Source organism: Bos mutus, chromosome 4 (genome assembly GCF_027580195.1).
Source record: "Bos mutus isolate GX-2022 chromosome 4, NWIPB_WYAK_1.1, whole genome shotgun sequence".
NCBI lineage: Eukaryota > Metazoa > Chordata > Mammalia > Artiodactyla > Bovidae > Bos > Bos mutus.
In genome coordinates, this window is record NC_091620.1 from 16,574,796 (window position 1) to 16,597,523 (window position 22,728).

At 40.9% G+C, this 22,728-nt stretch overlaps 2 protein-coding genes across 2 annotated transcripts in view; one reads left to right on the forward strand and one right to left on the reverse strand.

Annotated features, from left to right (window-relative positions):
* The window catches only part of CNTNAP2 (contactin associated protein 2), a 2,330,533-nt gene that overhangs the window by 1,858,774 nt on the left and 449,031 nt on the right, over window positions 1–22,728 (forward strand). The window lies entirely within an intron of this gene.
* Window positions 18,551–20,612, reverse strand: LOC138987517 (nucleolar and spindle-associated protein 1). Its single transcript, XM_070368767.1, has one exon. It carries the CDS (start codon window positions 20,540–20,542, stop codon window positions 19,154–19,156), a length of 1,389 nt encoding a protein of 462 aa, XP_070224868.1. The 5' UTR covers window positions 20,543–20,612; the 3' UTR covers window positions 18,551–19,153.

Consider the following 22,728-nt stretch of genomic DNA (forward strand, 5'->3'; position numbering starts at 1 on the left):
TTTGGAAAACTCAGCAGTGGCCACAGGACTGGAAAAGGTCAGTTTTAATTCCAATCCCAAAGAAAGGCAATGCCAAAGAATGCTCAAACTACCGCACAGTTATCTCATCTCACCACACTAGTAAAGTAATGCTCAAAATTCTCCAAGCCAGTCTTCAACAATACATGAACCATGAACTTCCAGATATTCAAGCTGGTTTTAGAAAAGGCAGAGGAACCAGAGATCAAATTGCCAACATCCACTGTCTCATCAAAAAACCAAGAGAATTCCAGAAGAACATCTATTTCTGCCTTATTGACCATGCCAAAGCCTTTGACTGTGTGGATCACAATAAACTGTGAGAAATTCTGGAAGAAATGGGAATACCAGACCACCTAACCTGCCTCTTGAAGAAGCTATATGCAGGTCAAGAAGCAACAGTTAGAACTGGACATGGAACAACAGAATGGCTCCAAATCCAGAAAGGAGTACATCAAGGCTGTATATTGTCACCTTGCTTATTTAACTTCTATGCAGAGTACATCATGAAAAATGCTGGGCTGAAGGAAGCACAAGCTGGAATCAAGATTACCGGGAGAAATATCAATAACCTCAGATATGCAGATGACACCACCTTTATGGTAGAAAATGAAGAAGAACTAAAGAGCCTCTTGATGAAAGTGAGAGAGGAGAGTGAAAAAGTTGGCTTAAAACTCAACATTCAGAAAACGAAGATCATGGCATCCGGTCCCATCACTTCATGGCAAATAGATGGGGAAACAGTGGCTAACTTTATTTGTTTATTTTTTTTTTGGCTCCAAAATCACTGCAGATGGTGACTGGAGCCATGTAAATTAAAAGACACTTACTCCTTGAAAGGAAAGTTATGGCCAACCTAGACAGCATATTAAAAAGCAGAGACATTATTTTGCCAACAAAGGTCCATCTAGTCAAGGCTATGGTTTTTCCAGTGGTCATGTATGGATGTGAGAGTTGGACTATAATGAAAGCTGAGCACTGAAGAATTGATGCTTTTGAACTGTGGTGTTGGAGAAGACTCTTGAGAGTCCCTTGGACTACAAGGAGATCCAACTAGTCCACCTTAAAGGGGATCAGTCAGTCCTGGGTGTTCTTGGAAAGACGGATGTTGAAGTTGAAACTCCAATACTTTGGCCACCTAATGCAAACTGACTCATTTGAAAAGACCCTGATGCTGGGAAAGATTGAGGGCAGGAGGAGAAGGGGACAACAGAGGATGAGATGGTTGGATGGCATCACCGACTCAATGGACGTGAGTTTGAGTAAACTCTGGGAGTTGGAGATGGACAGGGAAGCCTGGCGTGCTGCAGTCCATGGGGTCACGAAGAGTCAGACATGACTGAGCAACTGAACCGAACAGAAGGACTTCTTCCTTATCACCAGGTCTCAATAATAAATTTATTTTAAAAGCAAGGTCGTTTTTGGGAAAAGCAAATAAAACACAGAGATGTTATTTTAGATCACCAATCTGGCAGATCCAGTCTCTTTTCCAGGGCTGTGTTTTACACAGAATATTCTTTTATACCCATCTACTATGAACTGGTGGGTCTTGACCTGTTCCCAAGGGTGAGTGAGGGTTGCAAAAATCTTGTCACTAAAGTATGTTTTAATCTGAAAGGCAGAGAGGGACTAGTTGTACAACAGGGTAAGATGTTAGAAAGGAAAGAGTTTTTGTTTATTTGCAGCCTCCTGGATACGAATGCAAAAGAGAATAAACAGTTCAATGGAATGAGAAAGTCTGCTGAGTGTCTCCTGGAGCCAGGTTCATTTCAACAATGAAATGACTCCATGTATTCCTTTACTCTCACTTCCCTCATCTTAAGGATATGATAAATATGTGTTTCTCCCTTTTCTCCTTTGCCTCAAATCTATCTTTTTGAAACAGAATACAGAAAACCAAGGCTGCACTCCCCTCATCCCTTGGTAATTGGCATGAACCTATTGCCTTAAGCACACCTGAGATTCAAACATCGATTCTGGGGACACTGTACTCAAAATAGGAACACAATGATTGGCATCCTGGTTTCTTCCCCTCTGTGCCCTGGATCTCCTAAATGGAGCTCTGTGGGTTTCTGTGCTCCTTGGATACAGAAAATAAAACGAGAGAGTGAATGAATTAGAAGAAGCTTTGCAGCCACAAATAATGTGAACCCACTGCTATGAGGCAGGGGAGCCATCAAGTCACAGAACCTCAGTCTCTGCTTGAATTTTCTGTGGTGTGAAGAGACACCACCCCACGCCCAGCCATCACCACCACCACAGTGACCCCACCTATCTGATTCTGCTCCAAAACTTTATTCTTTGATCCCCCACAGCTTGACTTAAGAGAAGGATGGAGCAGGACAGGCAGTCTTGCCTGGATTGTGGGAAGAGTCAGAGACAGAACCAGACGGGTTGGGTTGTGACCAGCTTTAGAATTTGTTCTTTTTCAGGCTTCCATGCCCTTTATGTTTTCTCAAAGAGAGTTTTAAATTGCTTTCCCCAGCTTCCCAGCAACATGCATTCACCCCATATCACCTTCTAAATTACAGGAGCTGGTAATGGTTTGACCAACACTGAGCAGCAGATCCCAGCTAATGACCAGCACTTTTACAAAACACAGTGTGGTCAGTGAGGCATAACTGAGGCTGTTTCCTAAGGCTATTCAACCACCTGTTCTGGAAACTTACTCATGTGTCATGGCGCCCTTCTTCTCTGTGCTCTTATTTGCTTCCATGGGCACCCCCTCTCTGCCACCTACACCTCATTTTCTGGAGCAGACCCACATGTTTCAGATCGTGTCTGAGTCAACTGGATAAAAGCCATGACTCATGAGTGTGTATCTTAATTCCCTGGGTGATACCAAAAAGCAAAACCAAACTCTTATATCCTAAATCCAATGGAGGCATTCGTGATTCCCTTGCTTGTTCTCTATGATGTGTAGGGTGATGTTTCAGCGCTAATCATGAGATAAGAGGGATTTTGGACTAGAGACTCTAATGGTTCTTTAAATCATACCCTATGATGACAATGGCAATAATGAAAGTAGCTGCCATGAATAAGCACCCACTGTGTGCCAAGTGCCTCGTGTCTTTACCATGACTCATCCTCATGACTGTGTCCTCACAAGTAGGGGCGCAGTTCCCATTTCTCAGGTGAGGGATATGAGTTTTCGCAGCTGCAATGTTTTTCCTATTCATCTTGCAGCTTCAGATGGAGAGCTATGTTTTGATCCCGTGTCTGACTCCAAACTCATTTTATTCCTACAACACCAGTTCCTGGATAGAGATGGTAACTTTTAGCGGTTACCACTGTTTTATTTTCCTGCATCAAAAAGTGTTTTTCTAAAATTAGGGCTGGCTTTCACCACTCATGAAGTGAAGTGAATTTGCTCAGTTGTGTCTGACTCTTTGCAACCCCATGGTCTATAGCCCACCAGGCTCCTCCTTCCATGGGATTTTCCAGGCAATAGTACTGGAGTGGGGTACCATTTCCTTCTCCAGGGGATCTTCCTGACCCAGGGATCGAACCCAGGTCTCCCATGTTGTAGACAGATGCTTTACCATCTGAGCCACCAGGGAAGGAAAGAGAAAGAAATGGAGGAGAGCATTTTGCTATCAGATACCAGACTATACACTGAACTATATAGTATTTAAGCATGTAGGACTAGGAAGACAAATCAATTACTAAACAGAATACAAATTGTAGAAAGTGACCCATGCATAAAAGAATTTGATATATTAAGAGGAAACGTGAATAATTAATGGAAGGTAAAATAAATATTATAAGCACTAGATTTCAATATCTGAAAAAATAAAATGGATTCTCCCTCCTCAAACAAAAAAATTCAGATTATAAATCTCAATGTTAAAAAAAAATGGAAATGCAAATATATTAAGAGAAAAAACTTTAAAAAAGAAATTTAAACTTTAAAAGAAATTTAAATAATGTCTCTGTGACATCTGGGTAGGAAACAGGGAAATAATAAAAAAGATATTGATTAACTGGACCTCATCAAAATTTTATAATATTCAGATAAAGAATCACCATCAGTTCAGTTCAGTCACTCAGTCATGTCCGACTCTTTGTAACCCCATGGGCTGCAGCACACCAGGCTCCCCTGTCCGTTGCCAACTCCTGGACCAACTCATGGCCATCAAGTTGGTGATGCCATCCAACCATCTCATCCTCTGTCATCCCCTTCTTCTTCTGCCTTCAATCTTTACCAGCATTTGGGTCTTTTCCAATGAGTCAGCTCTTCACATCAGGTGGCCAAAGTATTGGAGTTTCAGCTTTAGCATCAGTGCTTCCAATGAATATTCAGGACTGATTTCCTTTAGGATGGACTGGTTTGATCTCCTTGCAGTTCAAGGGACTCTCAAGAGTCTTCTCCAACACCACAGTTCAAAAGCATCAATTCTTTGGCACTCAGCGTTCTTTATAGTCCAACTCTCACATCCCTACATGATTACTGGGTAAACCATAGCTTTGACTAGATGGACCTTTGTTGGCAAAGTAATGTCTCTGCTTTTTAATATGCTAAGTAGGAAATAACTTTTCTTCCAAGGAGCAAGGGTCTTTTAATTTTATGACTGCAATCACCATCTGCAGTGATTTTGGAGCCCCCCAAAATAAAGTCTGTCACTGTTTCCATTGTTTCCCCATCTGTTTGCCATGAAATGATGGGACCAGATGCCATGATCTTCATTTTTTTAATGTTGAGTTTTAAGCCAGATTTTTCACTCTCCTCTTTCACTTTCATCAAGAGGCTCTTCAGTTCTTCTTCACTTTCTGCCATAAGCATGGTGTCATCTGTGACCTGAGGTTATTGATATTTCTCCCAGCAATCTTGATTTCAGCTTGTGCTTCATCCAGCCCAGTGTTTCTCTTGATGTAGTCTGCATATAAGTTAAATAATCAGGGTGACAATATACAGCCTGATGTACTCCTTTCCCAATTTGGAACCAGTGTATTGTTCCATGTCCATTTCCAACTGTTGCTTCTTGACCTGCATACAGGTTTCTCAGGAGGCAGGTCAGGTGGTCTGATATTCCCATCTCTTTCAAAATTTTCCACAGTTTATCGTGATCTACACAGTCAAAGGCTTTAACATAATCAATAAAGCAGAAGTAGATGTTCTTATGGAATTCTTTTGCTTTTTCTATGATCCAAAGGATGTTGGCAATTTGGTCTCTGGTTCCTGTGCCTTTTCTAAAACCAGCTTGAACATCTGGAAGTTCACAGTTAATGTACTGTTGAAAGCAGGCTTGGAGTATTGTGAACATTACTTTGCTAGTGTGTGAGATTTGTGCAATTGCACAGTAGTTTGAACATTCTTTGGCATTGCCCTTCTTTGGGATTGGAATGAAAACTGACCTTTTCCATTCCTGTGGCCACTGCTGAGTTTTCCAAATTTGCTGACATATTGAGTGCAGCACTTTCACAGCATCATCTTTTAGGATTTGAAATAGCTCAACTGGAATTCCATCACCTCCACTAGCTTTGTTCATAGTGATGCTTCCTAAGGCCCACTTGACTTCGCCTTCCAGGATGTCTGGCTCTAAGTGAGTGATCACACCATCATGGTTATCTTGGTCATGAAGATCTTCTTTGTATAGTTCTATGTGTTCTTGCCACCTCTTCTTAATTCTTAATACCTCCTGCTTCTGTTAGGTCCATACCGTTTCTGTCCTTTATTGTGCCCACCTCTGCATGAAATGCTCCCTTGGTGTGTCTATTTTTTTCTAAGAGATCTCTAGTCTTTCCACTTCTATTGTTTTCCTCTATTTCTTTGCATTGATCACGGAGGAAGGCTTTCTTATTTCAGTCAAAATAATTTCAAAATTATTTTGTTTTAAATAATATTTTTATTTGACAGCCACCATATTTATACCCTTATCATCTGTTTGTATTAAATGCCTTAGTGTTGTTAGTATTCTTTCTGACTCTGTGAGAGTAGCTGCTAGAACGTAAGATACTTGGTTTGCTCTTCCCGTGTGGCGCTAGTGGTAAAGAACCCGCCTGCCAGCACAGGAGACGTGAGTCACAGGTCCAATCCCTGTGTCAAGAAGATCCCTGCAGAAGGGCATGGCAACCCACTGCAGTATTCTTGCCTAGAGAATCCCGTGGACAGAGGAGCCTGGCATGCTGTGGTCCATAGGGTTGCAGAGTCAGACACAACTGAAATGACTTAGCATGCACACATGCACATGTAAAATACTTGATTTATCTACACTGTATTTACATTAAAATAACCAAAATGCTAGAGAAGCACTCATTCTGCACCACAGAGGTGAGCACAGATGTTTTAGATGGAGATTTCTAATAGAACAGATCCAGAGAATGGAAATTTTAAAACAGATCTTCTAACTTCATTTGTGAATAGTTTTAAGTGGTAAGAGGTAATGTAGAGGAGTTTTTTGGTTTTTTGTTTGTTAGGGTTTTTTTTTAGTGACTACTCTTAAATTTTGTACAATTTGCAAAGTACACATTTCCAAAAACAGGTCTCGTGTGAGTCAGGTCAGATTCCAGGACTGTATTCACTTTTCACCAAACACAGATAGCCTGGTGCCATTATGTTTCTCTGTGGGCTTTCTTGGTGGCTCAGACGGTAAAGAATCTGCCTGCGATGGAGGAAACCCGAGTTTGATCCCCAGGTCAGGAAGGTCTCCTGGAAAAGGGAATGGCAACCGACTCCAGTATTCTTGCATGGACTGAGGAGCCTAGTGGACTGTAGTCCATGGGGTCACTACGAGTCAGACACGACTGAGGGACTAACACTTTCACTTTTGTTATGTTTCTCCAGTTTTCCTGTTAAAAAGAAACACAAGAGTCCCAGCTCTCCTGCCTGGGATCCCAGCTGGTCTCATGCCAAACCCAACTGGAGGTTAATGCCTGCTCATCAGAGCACCATTCTGGAGCCAAAAGTAATTTCTGAAAATCCCAATTTTGATTCACAACTTTCATTCTACTTTTCAATATTAGATTTTATTATTCCACATTCCCATTTCCCTAGCCCAAGGACTCATTTATCTTTAATATTAATTGGCTAAATGTAATAGCCCACTCTTTATCACATATGACACAAATTTTAAAATCAATAAAAAGATGTTAACACAAAATATAATCATATAATTAAATATGTATCAGGAACCAGAAAAAGTGAAGAGGGAAAAATCAGATAATATTTTACTTGTGTTTAACTAAAAAGCCATGTACTTAAAGTCTATGAGATAAAAACAGTCATAAATCTATCTGAATCCTCTAGCAACTACTCATATAGAATTCTTTTGCCACATGCCTGTAGTTTAAGCAAAGAAATTAAAGACAAAACAAAAAACATAAAGAGAAGATATTTAAATGCATTGAGATGAAGAATGAAGGAGATTTGAAATAACTGTATTATAATGAAAAATAAAGGCAACTGCCCATGTCCAGTCACACACACACACACACACACACACACACTGGATTTGCAAGGAAAAGTAAATAAATACCTCATTCAAAAAAATTGTCTTTTTTTTCCTGCTTGGGTCTGCTAAGTCACTTCAGTCATGTCCGACTCTGTGCGACCCCAGAGACGACAGCCCACCAGGCTCCCCCGTCCCTGGGATTCTCCAGGCAAGAACACTGGAGTGGGTTGCCATTTCCTTCTCCAATGCATGAAAGTGAAAAGTGAAAGTGAAGTTGCTCAGTCATGTCCGACTCCTAGCGACCCCATGCACCACAAGCCCACCAGGTTCCTCCACCCATGGGATTTTCCAAGAGTTATTTAATATAACCTCATGCGAAGAGTTGACTCACTGGAAAAGACTCTGATGCTGGGAGGGATTGGGGGCAGGAAGAGAAGGGGATGACAGAGGATGAGATGGCTGGATGACATCACTGACTCGATGGACGTGAGTCTGGGTGAACTCCAGGAGTTGGTGATGGACAGAGAGGCCTGGCGTGCTGCGATTCATGGGGTCGCAAAGACTTGGACTCGACTGAGCGACTGAACTGAAATGAACTGAACTGAGTCACCCTTAGTGTCCTTCAAAGCTATAAATTTTGCTTTTCCACACAATTGCTTTAAAACAAAGAAGGTCAGAGCCTTCAAAATAATTCTTGAAGCAATTCAACACCAAAATTCACCAATATATTTAGTGGCCCAGACTCTTTAGTCTCTGATGGGAGAAAGCAAAAGGCATAGTCTAATAAGGAGGAGAGCAATGGTGGGACGACATGATCCTGAAAACTAGCTTCCTCGAGTGAGGGTTTCCAAACATGAAAGAAAATCTTCTAGATAGATCTATAAGACAAGTAAATTATCATATCATTTCACTATATGTTCTAATAATGGTCTTGGTTATGATATTAGAAACAATCAATATAGAAAAGAGAAACGTAATTTATCTTACATTTCTGCTGTCAGAGAGTCATTGATCGTTGCCAGAAGTATTATTAGCTGGAATCACCCCGGTGCTTTTCCTGCATTTGTGCTGCCTGGTGGACACTCTTATCCACCCCCCACCCCAAGCCTGGCCCCAAGAGTGAGGGACCAGACCTGAAGTAGTTTCCAAGAGAACACTGACTGTGCCAGGGGACGGAGCTACAGATCTGAGGAAGAGAGAAACCCTGGACAGCATTCCAGGGGCCACAGGCTCCTTTGTCCACTAGGGGCTGCATGTGTAGACTTGCCAAGGCAAGCAAATGGTGGCAGAAGGTGGAAAACCTGCCTCACGCCACGGTTCTCAGTAGCTCCTCTGAAGTGGCGAGTCCTCCCTTCTCTCCTGCCAGCACCACAATGTTATTCGTAACACATACAACTTTCTAGACAACACACACAGCAGAAGTTGTCGTGGCCAAGAGACTGTCTCTCCCCAGAGAGCTGAGCAGACGGAGAATAGCTGTGTGTCTTTATAAACAAATTTCCTGGTGAGTGACAGTGGGTACACAAACATGTCGGCTCTCCATCCGAGTTCTTCCTCGCTCAAATGCCAGTTTTGCTCCTATTTTGATTACAGAGTTAAAATGTAATTAGTCTGATTTTAACGAATCCAAATGTGACACATTAAGATTCAGTAATTACTATAAAATGATGAGTTGCGATTGAATGTCCCCACGAACAAGGGGACGTTTAAAAGGAGTGCCATGTATTGCTCAGTTGCTGCATTTAAAACCATTGCCCTTCCCTCCATGAATATATATCTTTAGGATTTAAGTGATTATGCTGGATTCCTGCATTACAGTTGGAGCCAGCCATCCTGATATTTTTAACGTGTGTCAGTTCTTTAATAATGTGATCGTGTCTACTTAAGAATCCAGTGCCTTTTTAGAGGGGAATCGGGGCAAGATCCCACATTTCTCTGAGTGTTGGCTGCCCAATTAGCTCACCATTATAATTGATCTTATGTGGGATCACTTTTTGTCTGCAATCCGACATAGGACCTCACTGCTATTAATATTTCTGGGGTTCTCTATGCTCTTAAATCTCAGCTGTGCTTAGAGCAGGTCTAGAAACATGGTCCTAAAGATTCAAGGTCCCGTCCAAGAGCAGCAGCACTAAAAGAAGCATCTGCCTCATACAATAGTCTGATCTTTTGACGCCCCTATTTGCTGGGCTGAGTCAGAAACAAGTCAGTAGGGAACAATACTAATGAATTTTCCCATGATACTGGAGTCTCAGATTGCTATTCAGTCACTAAGTTATGTCCAACTCTTTGCGACCCGGTGAACTGCCGCACATCACTGTCTCCCGGAGTTTGCTCAAACTCATGTCCGTTGAGTTGGCGATGCTATCTAGCTGCCTCATCTTCTGTCACCCCCTCCTCCTATTGCCCTCAATCTTTCCCAGCATCAGAGTCCTTTTCCGCTTCAGTCCTTCCAATGAATATTCAGAGTTGATTTCCCTTAGGAATCTTAATTAATATTGAAATAAATAAGTTCATTGTAGAATTAAACCTTTCATTCTCTAGCAAATCAAGAACAAAAACATTATGAGCAAATGTTTTCTGACAACTCAAGACAGACCATCTAAGATAAGAATCATTAAATCATATGTAATTTGAGATCATCCCACCCAAATTTCTACGCTTTATGGGAAAGCCATCCGTGACATCCTGCCAGATACTCCAGAAGCCTATTTGAATATCTCAGTGTCTCCTGTAATAGTTTAGAGCATGATCAATGTTTTGGAGACATCGTATTTCCTTGGAGTCACAGTTGTCTTCCTGTAGCTTAAATTTAGTGATCGCGCGCTCTGCCCCGTGCGAGGGAAGCCACAGAAGGCATGCCCTTCTTATTTCTCAGTCCTTTAAGTCTGTGAAAACTACTGTGAAGCCTTTAAAATGTCTTCAGACTGAAAATTCCCATTTCCCATAGTGGTTGTGAAATCTTTCTGTCCCCTGATACTGTCAAATTTTTCAATGTTCTTCTGATTATGGCAACCAGAAATAAATGCAGACATCCACGTGTGTCCCGATTAAGGCTGATCACAGTAGGACTGTACATCTCTACTCCAGTATTCTTGCCTGGGAAATCCCACGGACAGAGGAGCCTAGTGGGCTACAGTCCACAGAGCCGCAAAGAGTCAGACACGACTGAAGCGCCTTAGCATGCACACATACTCATCTTGCTCTGTTTTGGACACCATTTCCTTCAATACATGCCAAAAGCAGATTAACTTTCTATACAACTTCATTTATTTTACTACTGGCACAGATGGTATTTTTGTGTAAAGTGTTCTAATCATTTTTATATGAAGTGATGTCCAGTCATATATCTCTATTCTGTACTTTGAATTTAGGAAAATTTCCACTTAATCTATTGGATTAGATATTGTTAGTTTATTCTTCCAGTCTATCTAGATCATATTAATCTTGCTCTGAAAGCTGTATGGAAATATCCACATTTGGCTCATCCCCAGATTTCATAGTATGCTTCCTCTGCCAAGTCGTTGCCATAATATCAAGCAGACAAGTGAAGGCACCAGAGTCTCCATCACCCAACCATGTCCCCACATATAGACACAGACACAGGCTTAATCATTCGCTTTTCTGGAATCAACACCTACTCACCATGGGACTTTCCCAGTCTCCCCATCTCCATGAAGAATAACTTCTAGAAGTGCTTCTTTTCATTTCTAAATGCTAGAAAATCCTCTATTTAATGGAGGAGCTAGCATACTGGCTTCTCATTCTCATTGTTTATTCTTTGCACCATTTTGAAAACCAAAACAGCATAATACCCATGTTCTTCAGAAATGTTTAATATAAATGTACAAAATGTTGCCCCTGTCTGTTCTGTGCAAGGCATGAGCACTCACATGAAGTAAATAATTGGACTATGAGTAAGTAGTCCAATTATCCTTCATTGACTACTGATTTTCCAAGATGTTCACAATGTTCATGAAGGAGGGGTGTTATTACTTAAACACAAGTAAAAGGGCATGGAAATGGCAACACGTGAAAAAAAAAAAAACACAGCATTTCATGTTTCTAACAAGACCATCTGCCTATGGGCAAGATTTTTTAAAACTCCTAATTGAAAAGAAAATAGTGTTAAGAGACATATGCCCATGTTTACAAGCTGAGGGAAATTGACAAGTGTCTGTGTTTTGCCAGTACTTTTATAGGCAACTGTTATACATAATGGGGAAAATTAAAATCAGTAATTACCTTTCTGGTCTGTCATTGTTTTAAGTGTGCTTGGATTGTCTTAAGCGTCCATTCCAAATAATTACTTGTGATAGACCAGAACACTTAAAGGGTGGTAGGACAGAAGTTCAGTTATTTTGCAAAGTGAAATGCTTTGATGATAACAAATTCTTTTCCCCCTTGTTTCTCCCCACTGTTGGCAACATTGTGTTTATAGCTCAATTTGTAGATAATCCTCAAGCTACACTTATTTTTTTTTTTTCCCAGGCATGGCCATTATAAATGTCTTCTTCCATTTGGCTTTGGCACTGCTTGGAACTTGAAATTACTATTTGCTGCCTGCCAATTACAGAATAATTTAAGCCTTGATGCTTCTAGGCATAGTTCTTGAAATGCACAAAAGGAATATGTTAAGGTGAAATGCATAATATTTTCTCTGTATTGCACAGCTTCAATTGATTGCATAGAATTATATCCAAATTGCTTTTTAAAAAATCAGTGGAAAAAAATTCTTTCCTCTCAGTTGTGTTTTATAATGGTTTTACTCTTCTTTCTCTAGGTAGGATCATAGCAAATATTTTTTAAAAGATTCATGTTGTTTACCACTGACTGATTTGAATCTATAAAAATATGATGGGCATAAGTATAGATAAAATGGTAGCATAAATTTTAAATTTCTAGGAAGCAGAGCAAGATGTGATTTTTTTCAGTCAATTTGAAATAATTAAGAAGGAAGGAAAAAAGAGAGTTCAGTTTCCTGGATCTTTTCGACTCTAACACATAATCATTTTCCTTTTTTGTGTGTTTGTGTCTAAATCACTCAGCATTTACAGTACAAAGCAGGAAAACTGTAAAGCAGAATAAATTTATGATTTAAAGGGATCAAGTATAATTTTGAGGATTCAAAAAATGCTTTTCTTTCAGGACAGTGGAAGGAAATATGCTGATTGCCATGAGAAGAAGAAAAAGAGCAATGAATTATTTATGTGAGCCTGCCATCATGCCTACAACATCTGGAAGGGTGTTCAGGCACAATTTATTATCACAAAGGAAGCTCACACGAACAAAAATCTCCCCCACTGCCAATCACAAACATGCTCAGATTCCGGAAGATAAGTCAAAAATTATTCTCTTTACTCTTTCACTCTTCCCACCTGGGTGCTTTAGATGCACTTCCAGGAGTCCTTTCTCCATTCTGCATATTCTCTAACTCATCCCCCAAACACGCAACACAGATACACAGCAGCTGAGGCCTGCCAAACTGTGTCACTGTCTTCAGTGCCGAGCTCCAGCAAGGTAACAAGCCTAGCTTCCGGCCTGGCACCAGCGTGAGAGACTCTCACTCCAGCCAGGGCAGCACTGGGCAGGAGGGAAGGTGAGACACCCACCTAACCTTGTGCTTCCACGATGACCTTTTGGTTTACTTAAGTCATGCACGAAAATCCAAAGCGTGGATGAAAACTCAAGAATCAGTAACATGCAGAGGTTGCAGACCAAGAAGAAGGAAGAAGTTAAGTACCACGGATTCCTCCAAGTAAACCAGATAACTTGGCTTAAGTGGTAGAAGATAAGCAGAACACCATCCACATGAGCCACCGTAGGAGTTTTCCATGGGGTTTTAGCGGGAGAGGGTCCAAATTTCAGCTGGTTTCAGGAATTGTTGGTGGGAAGAAGGAAAGACTTTCCATCTACTCTCCTAGACTCAATACCTGAGTGTATGAAATAATCTGACTGAAGGCACGTTCACAGGAGAAAAAGTATACGTGTTTATTAATTTTTCATGTTACACACAGGGGGCATCACAGGTGGTAAAGAACCTGCCTGTCAGTGCAGGAGACGCAAGAGACGTGGGTTCAGTCCCTGGGTCGGGAAGATCCCCTGGAGTAGGAAATGACAACCCACTCCAGTATTCTTGCTGGGATAATCCCATGGACAGAGGAGCCTGTCGGGCTACAGTGCATGGGGTCACAAAGAGTCAGACACGAGTATGCACATACGTATGGTCATCGCAAGTGAGAAAAAGTAAATACTCCAAAATATATTGAGCTATGAGCTTAAATACCATCTTAGTAGGAAAAATGGAGAATTATGGAAGGCTCTGAGGGGAGAGTAAATGATCTTTAGGAAAAATGAATGAGCCTTTAAAAGAATGGGTGGGAGATATGATGGCTTTTGACAAAGTTTGTCTGGGTGTGGTGTCAACTTTTATTCTCCTTCCCTGTGATAAGAGTCAGTCCACCCTGATTGATGAAACTCTAGGATAGGGGATTCATGACAATTGAGTTTCTTTTGGTGGCTCTGTCTTTAGACAGCTAAGGAGAGTTCAGGGAAAGCTTCTCCCTGCATTGGCTGTCTTTCAAGTGTCTTTAGCTCAAAACAATCAATATAGCAGGGTGACATTTTGGGGGGAGATGGCATGTTCTAAACTCTCTCTGTGGTCAAGTATGGCTCTCCAAATTAACCACAGAAATGCTTCTAGGGAACTCTGAGAAGCTTGGTTCTTTTTGTCTCAGCACAGAAAGAATTCAACAAGATTCAAAGTGATAGATTGTTGTTGTTTACTTGCTAAATACTGCCCAACTCTTTTGCAACCCCATGGACTGAGGCCCACCATAGGGTTTCTTCAGGCAAGAATACTGGAGTGGGTTGCCATTTCCTTCTCCAGGGGATCTTTCCAACCCAGGGATCAAACCTGCATCTCCTGTATTGAAAAGCAGATTCTTTACTACTGAGCCACCAGGGAAGACCGAAGTAATAGACAAGTAATTTATGAGAATTGGATGCTTATGAGGCTTACAAGGGATTCCCTGGTGGCTCAGAGGTTAAAGCGTCTGCCTGCAATGCGGGAGACCTGGGTTCTATCCCTGAGTCAGGAAGATCCCCTGGAGAAGGAAATGGCAACCCACTCCAGTATTCTTGCCTGGAGAATCCCATGGACGGAGGAGCCTGGTGGGCCACAGTCCATGGGGTCACAAAGAGTCGGACACGACTGAGCAAATAGTCTTCAAGTCTTGAGGCTTAGAAGCAGATGGATAAGAGGGTGCTGTGCCTTGAGAACTTAGTGGGCTACATTTTTATAATCAAAGGAAAAGTAGGGAGGAGGAGAAGACCACTTTATTCCTCATTCTTGAGTAGACTCAAGCTTCCATCATCAGCTCCTTGCCCAGATCGGGTGGGGGAGTTTTCTTGTCCTTACATGATCAAGCTGGGACTGTCATGTCTCAGTGGAAATGAGAAATGAACAAAAAGGCAGTAACACATACTAAAATATGACACATCTTTTCAAGTTTCAGTATAATGTCACCCTTTCCTTATGTTTGTATTTTTAGCACAAAGGAGCGTGTGCTAGGAATCACTCTTACTGAGCTCACTGGGCAGGATGTGGGTCTCATTCCACCATTGTTTTACTGTTTGGGGTCATGTCTCGTGTTTCTGATGCATAGTTTTAATGCCAATCAAGCCTGCTTGATTTTGTGGTTAAGCAAACCTGCTTTCTTGAGTGATCATGAATTTATCAGGGATCTCCAGCACTTTTTCTTTACTTACAATCCCGATGGGATTAATTGTTAAATCACTTACTTTCTTCTTTACTCTGCCCCTATCACAAAGAGGGAGGAATTGTTCTTATTGATCAATGATGTAGCCTGGGCAAGTGGGTGTTATTGGAGAGAGACAAGGGTTCAAATCCTGGGTAAAACTGAGTGAGAAGGAATAGCTCTGAGAGACCAGGACATGTCAAAGCCACATGAGTGTTCTCAGCCACACTGGGTCTCCCCCATTACAAAGGGAAATAGGGAAGCTTCATGCAATACAAAATGAGTGCCCTGCCCACAACAGGAGCTCTGTGACTCTAAGTTGGAAATGCCTTTCTTTTTTTGAAGTTAATTCATTTTAAAAATAAACTTTGACTTATTTGGTGTTCATAGTCTCTGGAGATGGTAAGATTTTCAGAAGGAAACATGGTTTCTATTGGCTTAATGACTTGTGATAATATTAAATACAAAATCTATACAAAATTTTTAGATTTGCCTTATGATCTAGGAAGAAAGGGGAAAAATATCAACATACCTGAAAAGAACTCTTCTCAAACCCATGTTTATGCAGATTAAGTCATGGTTTATTCAAAATCCATGGTAAACTTTCCTTCTTCCTAAGTATCCTCAATGATGAATTTAGGATTTCATTCTTGCCATTTTATACAAAAAGAAAAAGCCACAATTTGCAAGCAAGATGATGAAAATCACATAAAACAGCTATATATATATATGTAAAAATATTAAGCTATATATATATATAAAGATATAAAGCAATATATATATTACATGTGTATATATATATTAAATATATATATACATATATAGCATATGTGTGTGCTAAGTCACTTCAGACATGTCCAACTCTTTGCATCCCTATGGACTCTAGCCTGCCAGGCTCCTCTGTCCATGGGATTCTCCAGACAAGAACACTGGAGTGAACTGCCATGCCATCCTCCAGGGGATCTTCCTGACCCAGGGATCAAACTCAAGTCTTCTGAGTCTCTTGTACTGCAAGCAAGTTGCTTACCCACTGAGCCATTTGGGAGGTAGTTATAAAAATTTAGATCTATTGCAGAAAAAAAAAAAAAATCTATGCAAAGCCATGGATTTTATGAGAGTAATCCTATCTGGTTCAAGACATCCCTAAGAAGAACTTTATACCTAGAAACACAGAAGTGAATGAATTATGGCTCAGGGTAATTGGTTGCTCTTCCAGAAAGAAGGAATTTGAAAGAAAATTGGTTTCTATCAGGAAACAGAATTAGTGACCTAAGGGATATTCTACTGAATGGAAAGATCAGGAAGGTTTGGTACCACTCTACCAGTCAGACATAAACCAGAAAAGCTGGTGGGGACTCTGTAGAACCTTGACCCTGGGCTGCAAGTCAAGGAACCCAAGTAGGATTCAGGGAACTCCTTCATAAGAAGCTTCAAGAATGGTTTCCACCCAGGACTGTGGGTTGAGCAGAGGTTCACATAAAATATATGAGTACCTCATCACTGCCCATATGAAAAATGAGAGAACTGTGATTTGAATTGGTAGCAATAACCAAGAAGCAAAACAGGCATTTTCTATGAGTACAGGGTTGTCCAGAATTCTCTCAGAAGCCAAATGCCAGTGACATTTTCCTGTCAGATCCCAATTCCCACCCGTGAGGAGCTTGAGGAGAAAGCAAGTCAATTTCAATGAGCTGATTCCGGATGCCTCTGTTATGTAGAATCCTGAGATACTCCATCCTGAGCCCAGGATGGGCTATGGAATGCTGAAGGCCAAGTACAGTTGTGCAGAAATAATAACTTATCATGCACCAACTTTGCAAGCTGAAGACTGTTTTCAGCTGTGACTGTGTCATTATAATTAATGCAATCCATGCAGCTGGCTAGCACATCAGACAGGTGAAATGAACCAGCTTCAGTCTCATGAAAACTGGCTTTTACATCATCCCTTGAGCTGTTCACCTAGAAAAGCTAAAGGAAAGGAAAAAAAATACCCTTACCATTTTGTTTATTGTGCTTATCAGAAATGCAGGAAGCTCACATTTGCATTGCTAATAGTCCTCTTTCAAAGTTTGTTGACATTTCAGCTTATCTTTAGTGTGCTTTCCTTTCAGTGTGATCTTTCCAGATGGTTGGATGGCATCACTTATCAACTTAGCAACAACAACGCATCCTTATGGAACCTGAAGTAACATGCACACACCCATACCCTAGTCCACAAGACTGGCTGACCTGCTTGCCCAAACCCCCATGCTCTAGAGCCCAAAAAGTGAATGGGGGGAACAAATGTATATGTCCCTCAGGAGAAGGTGAGAACTTGTTGGAGATTTAAAGAACAATAGTACGGAAAAGTACAGAAAAGTGCATTTATAATATGTACTAGAGGGTAAGGGCTTCCCAGGTAGCTCAGTAGTAAAGAATCTGCCTGCCATTGCAGGTGATGCAGGAAAGTGAAAGTGAAAGTGAAGTCGCTCAGTTGTGTCCGACTCTTTGCGACCCCATGGACTGTAGCCTACCAGGCTCCTCTGTCCATGGGATTTTCCAGCAGTAGTACTGGAGTGGATTGCCATTTCCTTCTCCATGGGATCTTCCCGACCCAGGGATCCAACCCGGGTCTCCCGCATTGTAGACAGGCGCTTTACCATCTGAGCCTAAATTCCTGGGTCCGGAAGATTCTCTGGAGAAGAAAATGGCATCTCACTCCAATATTCTTGCCTGGAAAATTCCATGGACAGAGGAGTCTGGGGAGCCATAGTCCATGAGGTCTCAAAGAATCAGGCATGACTGAGCAACTAAGCACAGACTCTGGAAGATAAATCAGGATTTTTTTTATTTTTTTATTTGTTCTGTAATTGGAAAAGAGGAGAAAGAAAATTCTCTACTAAGCATCAGTAGGTTTTAGGGGAGAGAGAATTGTCCAAACCTCTGTATAACAAAAGAAATATTATGCTTCTTGGAATATGTGTCCCAGATTAAATTAGGAAATGGTTGAGGAATAAGTACTCAATCTGGAACCAACAGATTTAGAAAAGTCAGGGATGAGCTGTTATGGTTGGGAAATATATAAGCATCTGAATTTAAAATAAAAACTCTAATAGAAAATGTTAAACAGCAATTCAAAAATGTATCTTCATCAATATGTATTTTCACCAAAAGCAATGTCATCATTAGAACATAAGGTGATTTTTTTTTTTTTTTTTCCGTGAGAAAAAATTTTATTCATGAAAATCTCAAGCCGTACAAAACACAGACACTCCACTCAGGTGCAACAAATATGAATATGGTACTAAGCAACTCTAGTCTTTTCCATAAATGGAGTAAGATATCAGTTTGACAGAGCACAATAATCCTTAAAGCCGCAATCCCCAACTTTCAATATGGTCCTGTGTATTTGTAAATAAGCCAAGCTAGAATGAGCTATAGTTTTAAGAATACAGAGATACGTAATTGACAATTACATGAAGTACACAAGCTTAAATGAAACATTTCACATAGGTAAAATACTGCTGTCTTATCAACCCAAATGGCTTACAGTTTCAGTAAGATTACTAGATTCTCTAGAGGATGAAGAGGTGGCCTTTCACAGCTTACCCTATCCATAACTTGTTATTGTTCAATTTCTACTAAAGTATGTGTTATAATTGGCTACCATAAATGCTTTTACCTAGAAGAGGACTGAAGTTCTGTTACTAGAGCCAGCAGAGGGCACTTGACTTTAAAAATCTAGGTCAAGAATCTATGATGGGTCTTTTGTAGAAAACTGAGCTAGTTGTATAGGGGCTTAGGTAAAAAGTATTTCAGAAGAGTTTGTGAGTTTTAAAGGTAATGTATTTTCAGGGATATAGCATGTGAAGAAGCCACAGGCACTACATATAGTATATGAACAAAGTTAAGAGCAGAAAAAGGTCTTTTGACTAAATAAGAGGACAGTACAAAAATATTTACAAAAAAGGGTTAAGAGGAAAGAAATATTTACAGGATATTAAATTATGAACGTTCAGCTATAATGAGGCCCCTTCGAACTCCCAGGACCTTTTCTTTCTTTTCCTTTCGCTCCCGCTCATGTTTCTTTCGTTGCTCCTCCCTGGTCTGGAGACGAGGTTGTTTATAAGTTTTCTTGTGGAAGCTAACTCTGTTGACATGCTCATGTAGAGAATTGTTCTCTTTAGACTGTCCCCATGGTTTCAGTTTTCCTTTGTGTGGCTCATAGTTGAGAGGACGAGACAAACTTGCTTTGAGATCAAACACTGGTTTTTTATGGGAGATTGGAGTCTGCGCTGCTTCAGTTGTCAACTTGAATGGGGTAATAACAGCAACAGATTCACCCCTTGTGGTCTTTAACTTGTGTGTCCCGAGCACAGCCTGGCCTTTTGGGGTATTCCCAGACGTGGTCACATGTGGAGACTTTCTGGCTGGAGTCTTGGTCAGTGAACGCTTATGCTCATTATCTTTAGTAGCAGCTGAAAACCTGACATTCATCTTAGCTGCCGAGAGAGCAGAGCGCTTGGCTGACCCCTTCACACACAAGGTGCTCCGGCCTGCGTGGGGCCGGCCTTGCGAGCGCCGCTGGCTGCCAGGGGTACAAGCCACGGAGAGTCTTCCTCGGGCAGGAACTGGAGTTGCCGGCACTCCCTTAGTGACGGGCTGCCTCTTCAGTTCATTAAATGAATTGTGTTCTTCAAAATGTTTCTTTTTTCTCTCAACATATTGATCAATGGACTCCATTTCCTTAAAACGAGCCTCGTGAAGCTTCTTAAAGTTTGGAGTAGTGCTTGCAGTTTTATTTTTTCCAGGTTTGGAAAACCCATCTGTGTAGAGAGACTTCTTTCTTTTTGAAGGTACCCTTGGATCTTCATTACCATCTATTCCATGTTTTCCTGAGGACACCGTATTCTCATCTCCTTGACTCTCGTTGGGTAAAGAAGGAACTTCTACAGCAGTTCTGAGAACCTGGTTTTCATGCTTTTCTTGATTCTGGGATTTAGTAGGGCCACATAGTTTTATCTCTGAATGATTCTGCAGATTGGGCACAGGTGGTAGCTTCTTTTCAGTTTGCACATTTCCATTTGCCTGCGAGTCAGGGCTCCTGTGGACAGTCTTACGCCTTCCTCTGGTTTTGGTGACATGGTCATCCGGCTCCCTCTCAGCTTGTTCCTGGCTGCTGGTCTGTATCTCAGGCTCATCACAAGAGGATGCAGAAGTTTGAATTTCATCCTGATTTTCATTTTCTTTTCTTGCTTCATTTTTAAGGTGAGCTTTTAAGGCCCTTAACAGCTTATCTGCCCTGAGGTTAGCCCGGAGGCCCAGACTCTTGGCCAAGTTCTGCAGGTCACTGTACTTGAAGGAGTTCAGCTCCTCCAGGGAGGGAACGATCATGGCGAACTGCAATCCAGGCAACGACGCAGAGGTCCGGTACCTAACTCGCTAAAGCGCCGCTCAACGCTCAGGCGCCCTATTTTTTTTAAGCTGGGTTTAATCCAGCTAGATAGGTAAGATTTAGATGGAGACTTAAAATCTGTAATGTTGATGTATGGACAGAAAACTTCCTTTCCTCCCTTCTCGGTGCTTTGGCTGGTCTAACAATTAAATTGACATAAAAGATATTAAGAGGAGAAAAGCAAATTCCCATGTACAGAAATCCCATAAAAATATGGCACTCTCTAGCAATCAGGTAATTGAGGCTTACATACCATCCTGAGCTAAGGAGAAGGGGTTAGGAGTCTGAGGCTTCAAAGAGGAGGAAAACAATTCACGGGAAGATGAGAAGAGCAAATGTTTGGTGAACAGATGTTTGCCAGGCCATGCAGATAAGTCTTTCTTGTCTCTGGTAATAGCCCACTTTCAGGCACAGAAATATATTAATTACATATATAGATTTATAAATTATAATTTTTTAAGGCAATTAAGGATGAGGTAAAAATCTCTTCCTGAGCCTACCAGGCCCTAACTATCTGCCCTTGCCAAAGTGACTTCCCACTTACCACTAGTGGTAAAGAACCCACCTACCAATGCCAGAGACACAGGTTCAATCCCTGGGTCAGGAAGATCCCCTGGAGGAGGAAATGGCAACCCACTTCAGTGTTTTTGTCTGGGAAATCCCAAGGACAGAGACACCTGACAGGCTGAAGTCCATGGGGTCACAAACAGCTGGACATGGCTTAGAGGCTGAATGACAACAACCAATGTATATTTCTAGCATATTTTCTTTATCCATTCATCTGTTGAAGGACAGTTGTTTTTTTTTGTTTTTTCCCCTGTCTTGGCTATTGTAGATAGTACTGAAATGAAAGCGGAGGTGCAGATACCTCTTTAAGAGAATGATCTCATATCCTTTGGATCTATACCCAGAAGTGGGACTGCTAGATCATGTGGTAGTTGAATTTATACTTTCTTGAGGAACTTCCATACTATTTCAACAAGGGCTGGACCAATTTACATTCCCAACAGTGCACATTCTCACCAGCACTTGTTTTCTGTCTTTTTTATGACAGCCATTCTAAAAGGTGTGAGATGATGTCACACTGTGGTTTTGACTTGCGTTTTCTTGACGATTAGTGATGTTGACCACCTTTAGATATACTTGTTGGCCCGGTGAATGTCTTCTTTAGAAAACTGTCTATTCATGTTCATTAAGCCTTTTTAATTGGGTGTTCGGGATTGAGGTGTCCGAGTTCTTTCTATATTTGGGGAATTAATCTTTATAGGATATGTGGCTTACAGATATCTTCTCCCATCCCGTAGGTTGCCTTTTCATTTTGTCGATGATTTCCTTCACTGGGCAGAAAGTGTTTAGTTTGATGTGGCCCCATTTGTTTGTTTCTGCTCTTGTTGCCTCTGCTTTTGGTGTCAAATACGAAAAGTAATTGCCAAGACCCATTTCGGAAGTTTACCCTCTGTATTTTTTCTAGGAGTTTTGTGGTTTCAGGTTTTAAGTTCAAGTCTTTAATCCATGTTTGGTTGATTTTTGTGTATAATGTACGATAGGGGTCCAGTTTTTTTTCTTTTGCGTGTGACTATCTGCATGGACCAGATGGATGTTTCCCCACTATCATTTGGTGAAGAGCCTATCCTTTCCCCATGGCATATTATTGGCTCCCTTGTTGAAAATTAGTTGACTGTGTATCCATGAGCTTATTTCTGTGCTCTCTATTCTGTTACACTGAGCTATGTGTCATTATTATGCCAATGCCATACTGTTTTGACTTCTGTAACATTGTAATATAGTTTGAAATCAGGACCCATGAAGACTCCAGCCTTGTTTTTCTTACTCAGGATTGCTTGAACTATTTGAGGCCTTTTGTGTTTCCATACAAATTTTAGGCTTGTTTTTTTCTATTTCTATGAAAAATGCCATTGGTATTTTGAGTTCCATTGAATATATAAATTGATTTGGATAGTATGAACATTTTAACAATATTAATTTTTCCAATCCATGAACACAAATATCTTTCGACTTATTTGTGTCTTCTTCAATTTCTTTCATCCATGTTTTAGAGTTTTCAGAGCACTTTATTGTTTTTTTACAATTCATGGTATTTACATCTTTGCACATTATAAGTATC

Bases quoted from the DNA above. Each gene is read 5' to 3' on its own strand.
- LOC138987517 (XM_070368767.1), bottom strand. From the start codon at position 20,542: ATGATCGTTCCCTCCCTGGAGGAGCTGAACTCCTTCAAGTACAGTGAC.